At 58.6% G+C, this 8,218-nt stretch overlaps 6 protein-coding genes across 6 annotated transcripts; 4 read left to right on the plus strand and 2 right to left on the minus strand.

The window, feature by feature from the left end:
* Window positions 1–24: 24 nt before the first annotated feature.
* OT_ostta15g01750 (MIF4-like, type 1/2/3) lies at window positions 25–2,406 on the plus strand (the record flags this gene model as incomplete). The annotated part of the gene is made up of 1 exon (XM_022982412.1): window positions 25–2,406. One exon carries the CDS (start codon window positions 25–27, stop codon window positions 2,404–2,406), a length of 2,382 nt encoding a protein of 793 aa, XP_022841167.1.
* Window positions 2,407–2,563: 157 nt separating this feature from the next.
* OT_ostta15g01760 (Ribosomal protein S24/S35,mitochondrial,conserved domain) lies at window positions 2,564–3,562 on the plus strand (the record flags this gene model as incomplete). Its single annotated transcript, XM_022982413.1, has 1 exon — window positions 2,564–3,562. One exon carries the CDS (start codon window positions 2,564–2,566, stop codon window positions 3,560–3,562), a length of 999 nt encoding a protein of 332 aa, XP_022841168.1.
* Window positions 3,563–3,715: 153 nt separating this feature from the next.
* Window positions 3,716–5,281, minus strand: OT_ostta15g01770 (Triose-phosphate transporter domain; the record flags this gene model as incomplete). Its single annotated transcript, XM_022982414.1, has 2 exons — window positions 3,716–4,649; window positions 5,031–5,281. The coding sequence occupies 2 exons, from the start codon at window positions 5,279–5,281 to the stop codon at window positions 3,716–3,718; spliced, it is 1,185 nt and encodes a 394-aa protein (XP_022841169.1).
* A 277-nt stretch (window positions 5,282–5,558) lies between these two features.
* Window positions 5,559–6,833, plus strand: OT_ostta15g01780 (Protein of unknown function DUF4336; the record flags this gene model as incomplete). Its single annotated transcript, XM_003083278.1, has 1 exon — window positions 5,559–6,833. One exon carries the CDS (start codon window positions 5,559–5,561, stop codon window positions 6,831–6,833), a length of 1,275 nt encoding a protein of 424 aa, XP_003083326.1.
* A 36-nt stretch (window positions 6,834–6,869) lies between these two features.
* Window positions 6,870–7,346, minus strand: OT_ostta15g01790 (P-loop containing nucleoside triphosphate hydrolase; the record flags this gene model as incomplete). The annotated part of the gene is made up of 1 exon (XM_003083279.1): window positions 6,870–7,346. The coding sequence occupies one exon, from the start codon at window positions 7,344–7,346 to the stop codon at window positions 6,870–6,872; it is 477 nt and encodes a 158-aa protein (XP_003083327.1).
* A 29-nt stretch (window positions 7,347–7,375) lies between these two features.
* Window positions 7,376–8,218, plus strand: OT_ostta15g01800 (Thiolase-like, subgroup; the record flags this gene model as incomplete). The annotated part of the gene is made up of 1 exon (XM_003083280.2): window positions 7,376–8,218. A coding segment is annotated over one exon (843 nt), but the record flags the coding sequence as incomplete, so codon positions are not given.

Here is an 8,218-nt window from a genome sequence, read left to right on the forward strand (position 1 = left end):
ACGCCGCCGCGTCGTTCGCCCCCGATGCCCGGCAAACGCCATCCAAAGGGCCGTAATAAGCGTAAACGCGATGGCCCGCAACTCCCCGGTTTCCTCCACCGCCAGCTCGAGGCGTTCGACGACGGTGGCGTCGACGGAAGAGAGTTCGCACCGACGACCAAGAAGTCGAAACAGTCCAGAAAAGAACTCCGCGCGACGAAGAAACGCGATGCGAACGAGCGCAAGCAGAGCGCGGAGAGGTGGAAAGCCGAGCGCCGCGCGCTGAGGCGGTCGGGGACGCACGCTGAGGCGGAGACGCGCGCGACGAGTGCGGAGAAGGCGACGACGACGACGAGCGGCGGCGGAACGAAAACGACGCGCGGGCCGAGCGCGGGCGTCGAGACCGCGCGTGAGGGACAGAAAACGGCGCGTGATGATCGTTCGAAGCCTTCGACGAGCTCTGGTAAGAAAGTGGAGAGGTTGGAGAAAGCGGAGATGCGGGCGAGCGTGCGAGAGGCGTACGAACGGGACGAGGCGGCGGCGCGGCGACTGGAGAAGAAACTAAAGGGAAGAAAGGGGCCGGATGACGGGTTGAACGAGCTGTTCGAAGGATTGCCGGACATGGATTTCTTGAACGGCGGCGAGAGCGAGAGCGAGGAGGAGGACATGGAAGAGGAGGACATGGAAGAGGAGGACATGGAAGAGAGCGAAGAAGAGGAAGAGAGCGAGGAGGAGGAAAGCGACGGAGAGGAAGAGGACGTCGAACAGGAGGCGAAAAAGGAGAAGAAAGTCGAAGCCCCGGCATCGAGTTCGGGTAAGTACATCCCTCCTGCGCAACGAGCGCGAATGGCGGCCGAGGCTGCCTCGACGCCCGGATTCGATCAGTGTGTTCGACAAATCAGAGGTTTGATGAACAGAATGGGTGAGTCTAACGTCGCTGGCATCGTCGACGACGTCGCTGATTTAGCGCGAAAATTCCCTAGAATGGAGGTGTGCGAGACGACGACGAAAGAAATCATGACGGCGCTTACGGAGGGCCCTCGCGCGAGCGACCAGTATTCGGCAGCCATAGCGGCTTTTGTCTCCGGCATTTCAGGTGCGATCGGTCCCGAGGCTGGCGCACGTTTCGGATCGCGTATGTGCGTGAAATTAGAGCAAGAACAGATGGAGGACAAAGCAAGATCTTGCAGCAACATCGTGAACGTCTTCGCGCGTCTTTACACATGCGGGCTGTATCCGTCAAGCGTGTGTTACGGTTTTCTGGTTACACTGGCGAAGAGTTTGTCCGAGCTCGACTCGACGCTCATGCTCACTCTTCTTCGAATCGCTGGACCTCGTCTTCGATCTGAAGACCCGGTCGGCATGAAGGAGTTCATCTTAGCGCTTCAAGCTCGCGTGGCTGAGCTACAAAAGGAACGCGGCGACGGCGAAGATGGCGGGCAGCTATCAAAGCGCGCACGTCTCATGCTGGAGATGGTGATCGATCTGAAGAACAACAAGAAACGCGACAACGTACAGGATGTGGGTAAAGACCAGTGGGGATTTCCGGTTGCTCTCAGCAAGTGGTTGCGCGGAACGAACATGGGTGAAGCCACGGTGGCTCTTCGTGCGTTGACGTACGAAAAGCTCATCAAGACTGAGAATCAGAAAGGACAGTGGTGGCTTCCCGAAGCCGCCGGCACCGCCGATTGGTTTGCCGCGCGTGCAGCGCAAGAATCTGTCACAAAACAGGCTGTGAAATCGCGAGAAGGGGGCGAACTGTTGGATCTAGCGAAAAAGATGCGAATGAACACCGAGACCAGACGAGCCGTGTTCTGCGTCATCATGGGATCGGATGATTTTGCCGATGCTCTGGAGCGTTTGTTGCGATTACCACTCGCTGACAAACAAGATCGAGAGATTCCTCGCGTGTTATTGGAGTGCTGTCTCCAGGAGAAGGCATACAACCCGTACTACGAGGTTCTCGCGACCAAGTTGTGCGAACGCGTTCGATCGCACCGATTGACATTTCAGCTGTGCATCTGGGACCAGCTCAAGGAAATCGACGATCCATCCTCTTCCGTGCGTAGGATATCAAACTTGGCTCGACTCTTGGCTGGATTAGTCCTCTCCGGTGCTCTCGCGCCGACGGCACTCAAGGCTTTGGAGTTCGGTGTCGACGTCGCTCCACGCGTCGCCCTCCATCATAAACTCCTCCTACAGGCCATCCTCGAGGACCGATCCAGGACCACAGCCGCGGACGCACTCTTCCAGAAGATCGCCTCTGCCCCCGAGCTCACCAACGCAAAGGCCGGTTTCATGCGCTTCCTTCGAGATCCCGATTCTTTGGTCGCCGTCGCCGCCGGCGCCCAATCCGACTCAGCGCTCGCTAAACGTCTCGCCAATCGAGCCGTCACCGCGCGAAACATCCTCATCGCCGCGTCCTAGAACTAGTCACTCATCACCACTGTTATTTCACCGTCCGGCGCATCGTCATCGATCCACCGTCGCTCGAGTGTGCATGTCACCATTTCTCGCGTCTCGCGCGCGACGCCGGGTTTGCCCTCTCGCCCGCGCGCGAGACCCCGCACTATCCGACGCTTACATGGCGCGCGTTCGATCGCTCCGCGGCGCGGCGTCCCTCGCGAGACACTTCGTGGACGCCCTTCCGCCCGCCAACGCGTCGAGAACGAGCCTCGTCGCGAGCGCGTCGACGATCGAGCGCGCGATCGCGAGCGGCGGCTCGAGCTCGAGGTCCAATTTCTCGAGCGCGGCGACGCTCGGTTTCGGACGATCTGCGGGAACGCGCGGAGTCGGTGACGACAGAACGTCAGTGCGTCACAGTTTGAAGCCGACGCGAACGTTTGCGTCGTCCTCGGAGGGCGGTGAGAACGGCGAGGGCGAGACGGCGACGAGCGAGAGCGAAGTCGCGAGCGGGACGGAAAAGTCGACGGAGGAGGAGGATATCGGGTGGACGTTCGGAGTGAAGAATCAGCGACGGCCGACGCGAAGGGATAAGGGGTCGTACGATGCGTTTTTGACGGAGATTGATTCGTACCCGACGCGGCACGATGTGCGGGACGTGTACAACGCGCGGGAGTGGGTCGAGGCGAGTCTGGAGGAGAGCTGCGCCCAAGTGGAGGTGCTCGTAGATAAGATGCTCGCGGGGATGAAGGAGATGGAGGCGCTCGAGGAGAAGTACGCGGACATCTTTCCGGAACAAGGGAACACGGACGACGGCAGCGAGCAGGACGCGGTGTTAACATGGAAGAGCGAGTTTGTCATGGAACCTGGAGATGTGCAGGAGCACCCACTCAACTGGAAGGTGTCAGTCGAAGTCAAGCTCAGCGAGTTGCAGCGCGTCACGGGTCTGAGCGATGAAGCGATCGAGTACATTAAACTCTTGGTGGATAAGAGATACAACGCCAAGCAGGACACGCTTAGAATTGTGTGCCGTCGGAACAACAATCGCGAGCACAACAGGCAGTGGTGCTTGAAGGTGTTGTACGACTTAATTCAAGAGGGCAATAGGGAGTATCCAAGCGATTCTTATTCATTCACGCCAGATTTAGGCAGCAGCAGTGCGACCACTAGTAACGCGTAATATTTTCAGGGCGACTTTCGGGAAGAGTTGTAAAAATTTACACAACTTTCTTTTGAATGATTTTGGTACCACTTTTTTACGACTTTTACAAAGCTGCCAAGCAATCTTGATACGATGAATGAATCAAACACGACATAAATATCTGCACTCTGCTTAGTTGTTCTTCGCATACTTGCCCTTCACGACGCCGTAGATGCCAGCGCCCAAGATGGCGATGAGAGAACCGACGGCGGTTTGGGTGGAGATCTTGTTACCGAACGCAAGGATAGAGAAGCCAATCACGAAGATTCGCTTACCGACATTGCCGACGGCGTGTGTGACCGGAGCGACCTTGCCGAGGGCTTGGTACGCGACTTGGTTGTACATGTGGTAGTAGAAGCCGACGGAGGCGAGCGCCATGAGGAACTCCGTCTTACCCTTGAGAGCGATGGCGTCGGAGATGCCTTGGGCGAGCGTCGGGCCTTCAAAGTAGATGGCAAACGGCAAGCAGAACATCAAGGCGACGATGGTGACCCAGTTGTAAAGATTCAACGGAGACATTTTGTTCATCAACTTCTTGCTGAAGATGGCGCGCGCCGAGAAGGCGACGTTGGAGCTCATCGCCGTCAAGAAGCCCAACCAGGTGAAGGAGAGCTCAGTGGCGGACGCAATGGCAACGCCGCCCATGATCGGGAGCAGAGAGGCGTACACCGGGAGTGGGTACACGGTACCGGCGACCAAGTAGGAGCCAATCGCCGTGAACACCGGCTCGAGCGTCTTCACGGTGTGCGTGAAGGACACCGCGACGGTGGCGAAGGACACGTTGGTCAGGCAGTGCCCGAACGCGTGCAAGAACGCCGGAAGTGAGAGCGCCTTGAGGAAATCCTTGTCCGGCTGCTCGTACTCGACCAGCTTGCTACCCCAGAAGAAGGCCATGATGAACAAACCGACAAATAAGTGCACGCACGACACGAACCACGGGAACGGGAAGTAGTTGTAAATCGTTTTGTTGATGATGTTGAATTGGACGTTCAAAAAGTACCACGCCGCGAAGTAAAACACCGTCTCCGCCTGCGGGTACTTCGCCTTGAACTCTTCCAGGGCGCCGCTACGTTCGTTAAAACACACGCCTCTCGTCAGTCATCTCGCTCCGTGCTCCATCGCTGCATTCGTCACATCCTTTACAGAAGCCCGCCGACGCGCGCGTTGGAAAACCTAGGATACCCGGTATCTCGCACGATCGCACCCAGTGGCGACCCCCTCCCGCGCTCGCTCGCTCGCCTCGACGCTCCGTGCGTCGCGATCGCGCGCCGTAACGACTCAGTCGCCGTAGACAATCGCGCGACCGCTTTAAAGCACAGCGAGCACGAAGCGATCGCTCGCTCGGAGGCGATCGCGACGAGCAATCGAATCCGCGTGGCACCGCCCGCGAGGCGGATTCTTTATCACTTTATTCTCTCTCGCGTCGCCGCTTCATGTATGAACGTACCTCGCGTTCGCTCGCACGCTCGATCGCTTGGACGAATTTTGTACCGTCACCCTGCGCTCGTTCGCGCTCGATCGCGCGGTCGCGCGCTTGCACAGCGCGTCACCGCGCGAGAGGGACGCGCTCGCGCGCGGGACGACATTGACGCGTCCGTGCGTCGCACTCGCGACGCGCTTGACCGACGATCCGCGACGGCGTTCGCCGACGGTGGTTCGAGCGCTCAGTGCAGCGCTTCTCGAGATCACGGCGCTCATGGTCGTCGCGTCGCGCAACCGCGTGGAGGAGTGACGCGACGCGCGGATGCCTCGGCCGTTGGTCGTTCTCGTTAACCCCTCGTGTTGGCGTGATCCCTATTCGGAGGGTCCGGGTCCCATGATCATCCCGGGTGTGTGTCGGACACCCGGGAGTGTCCATAGTGCAAACCCCTCGAGAGTATCTGATTGATTCCGAGTGGTCGCCCACGGCTCGACGCGACGTCTCACCGCGCGCGCGCGCGGGACGACGACCCCGGCGCGGACGGCGACGGTGGCGATGCCGGTCGTCCGTGCGTCCTCGATCGCGTCTCCGGTGGTGCGGCGTCGAGCGCGCGCGCGAGGAAGGCGCGTGGATGGCGCAACCGGTCGAGGTCGAGGGACCACGACGACTGGTGCGTCGACGTCGGCGAGCGACGCGGCGACGCTCGAGCGGAAACGTCGGTACATTAATTTCACAGGGTTCCCTTTTCCGTTGACGCCCTTGCTGAGGCGAGTGACGAAGCGCGAGGAGCTCGTTCCGGGACGCGTGTGGAGCTTCGAGCAAGAGCAAGGCATCGGTTTCGGTCTGGGGGTGTCGACGAACGTCCGGATGACGGTGATCAAGCTTCGAGACGGTTCGCTGTGGGTGCACGATCCGATTGCACCGACGGAGGAGTGTTTGGATATGTTGAGAGAGTTGGGCGGGGAAGTACGATACGCGTGTCTGTCGACGACGCAGTACGAGCACAAAATTTTTGCTCCAGCGTTCACGCGCGCGTTCCCGAAGTGCGAGCTGTGGATCGTGCCGGGACAGTTTAGCTTCCCTTTACCTCTGCCAAACGCCGCCCTGGGGTTGTTTCCCAAGGGGACGCTCGGAGATGCGAAGAATCCGCCACCGTGGAGCGACGAAATCGAGAGCGAGCTCTTGTACTTACCGCCTCTGTTCTGGCACAACTACACCTACAGCGAGTGCGCGTTTTATCACAAGGATACTGAGTCGATTTTGGTCACCGACGCTGCGGTGTACGTCGGAGAGGGCGCGCCGGGGATCATCCCGGAGGACGATTTGGAGAGTTTAGGGAGCGACGAGTGCTTCACCATCCGTTTATTAAAGCTCGGTAACTATCGCGGCGGTCGAAACATTGCGTCGCCGAACATTCCCGCAAGTCAACGCGCAGAACGCGTCGCGAACGGATGGAAACGGATGGCGCTGTTCTCTTTATTCATAGCGCCAGACGCGAAGAACATTCTGAACCCAGAGACGAGCTTTCGCGGAATGGCTGGAAAGTTTGTGGTGTCGCCCATTGTCTTCAACGTAGTGTTCCAATTTTATCGTGAGGAAGTCAACGCGTGGGCAGAAAAAGTCAGCCGATGGAACGCCAAGCGTGTGATAGCGTCGCACTTTCCAGTGCCTGAATCGGCGACTGGTGTCGACTTTCTTGCAGCGTTTGATTTCGCCAAGACGAAAGATTCCATCCCACCGGAATATGTCGATGCAAAAAACGATCTGGCGTCGCTCGATCTCGTAGTTCGCATCCTAGGCGCGATCAACGCGGTACCGAAAGTCAATTGATAGATTTAGATTACATAGCTCATTCACGCGCGCCAATCAGTCCCAGCTCTCGTCATCGTCAACGTCTGCGCCGGCCGTGAGTGCGCCGTGTTGCTTGTTCCACTCTTCATGGAAGATGACGTCTGCTCGCGTGACCGACGGCCGAACTTGCTTCGCCGCTCGTCGAACGTCAGCAAGTACTATGGGTCTAAGTGAACTCGGCGAGACTGGACCTGGAACGTCTTTCACCTTTTGAAACGTCTCGCGCACAGGCGCTCGCGCAGCCTCTTGAATGAGATGCTTCATGTCAGAGCCAGAATATCCCTCGGTTTTCTCGCAAATCATATCCAAATCGGCGTCTGTGAGGCTATGAGCGACGCCTTTGCCCACTGAGAGCGTGCGAAGGATCATGTCTCGTCTCGCCGCGGCGCACGGTAGAGGGATGTAGAGCTGTTTTGGCATGCGTCGACGCGCACCATCATCGAGACATAACGGGGTCTGCTTTGAGTAAAGTAGTGAACGAAGCGGGCGCATTACGTCTCAACGAGCTCCAACATATATCCATGCCGACGCTCAATCAGTCGAGCACGCCAGCTATCGAGTTCGGCTCGCGATATCTTGTTCATTTTGCGTACTTTATTGCAAGAGATGCGTTTGATCACGAAGCATTCGCGATAATCAGGCGTGAGGCACAATTGATGGACCCGCAGCAGCGTGTGCTCCTGGAGAATGCATTCGCTGCAGTGCGGACGCCGACACGTGAGGCGTCAACGCACCAATCAACAGCCGTGGCAGTGGGTGCTTGGACATCACAATACGCCGACTTGTGCCGAGTCTACATGCCGGCACCAGGACCATACTCAGGCGTCGCTTCTGCATTGAGCGTGCTTTGCGGTCGCGTGTCGTACACATTCGGTCTTCGAGGGCCGTCCGTATGCGTGGATACGGCGTGTTCGTCATCGCTCGTCGCTGCACACACTGCGAGCGCGTACTTGCGTGGTCGAGAGTGCGATGATGCCCTCGTCGCTGGCGTGAGCGTGAATGTGGGTGTGGGGACTCTCCTGCTGGCCGCGGCGGCCAGCATGCTCTCGTACGACGGTCGATGCAAGACTCTAGATGCGAGTGCAGACGGATACGCCAAGGGTGAGTGTTGCGTAGTCCTTCGCGTGACATCGAATACGTCTCTTGACGTGGACGCTCTCGCGCGCGATGCGAACGATCCATCACCCACCCATATCGCCCTGGCGCAACTCGAGCACACGGGCGTGAACCAAGACGGCCGATCGAGCTCGCTCACCGCTCCAAACGGGCCGTCACAGCAAGCACTCATGGCCGACGTGCTTGTTCGCGCTGGTCTGCACGCGCGCACGATCGGCCGGCTGGAAATGCACGGCACTGGTACGTCG

This window comes from Ostreococcus tauri (genome assembly GCF_000214015.3).
Source record: "Ostreococcus tauri WGS project CAID00000000 data, contig chromosome 15, whole genome shotgun sequence".
Taxonomy (NCBI): domain Eukaryota; kingdom Viridiplantae; phylum Chlorophyta; class Mamiellophyceae; order Mamiellales; family Bathycoccaceae; genus Ostreococcus; species Ostreococcus tauri.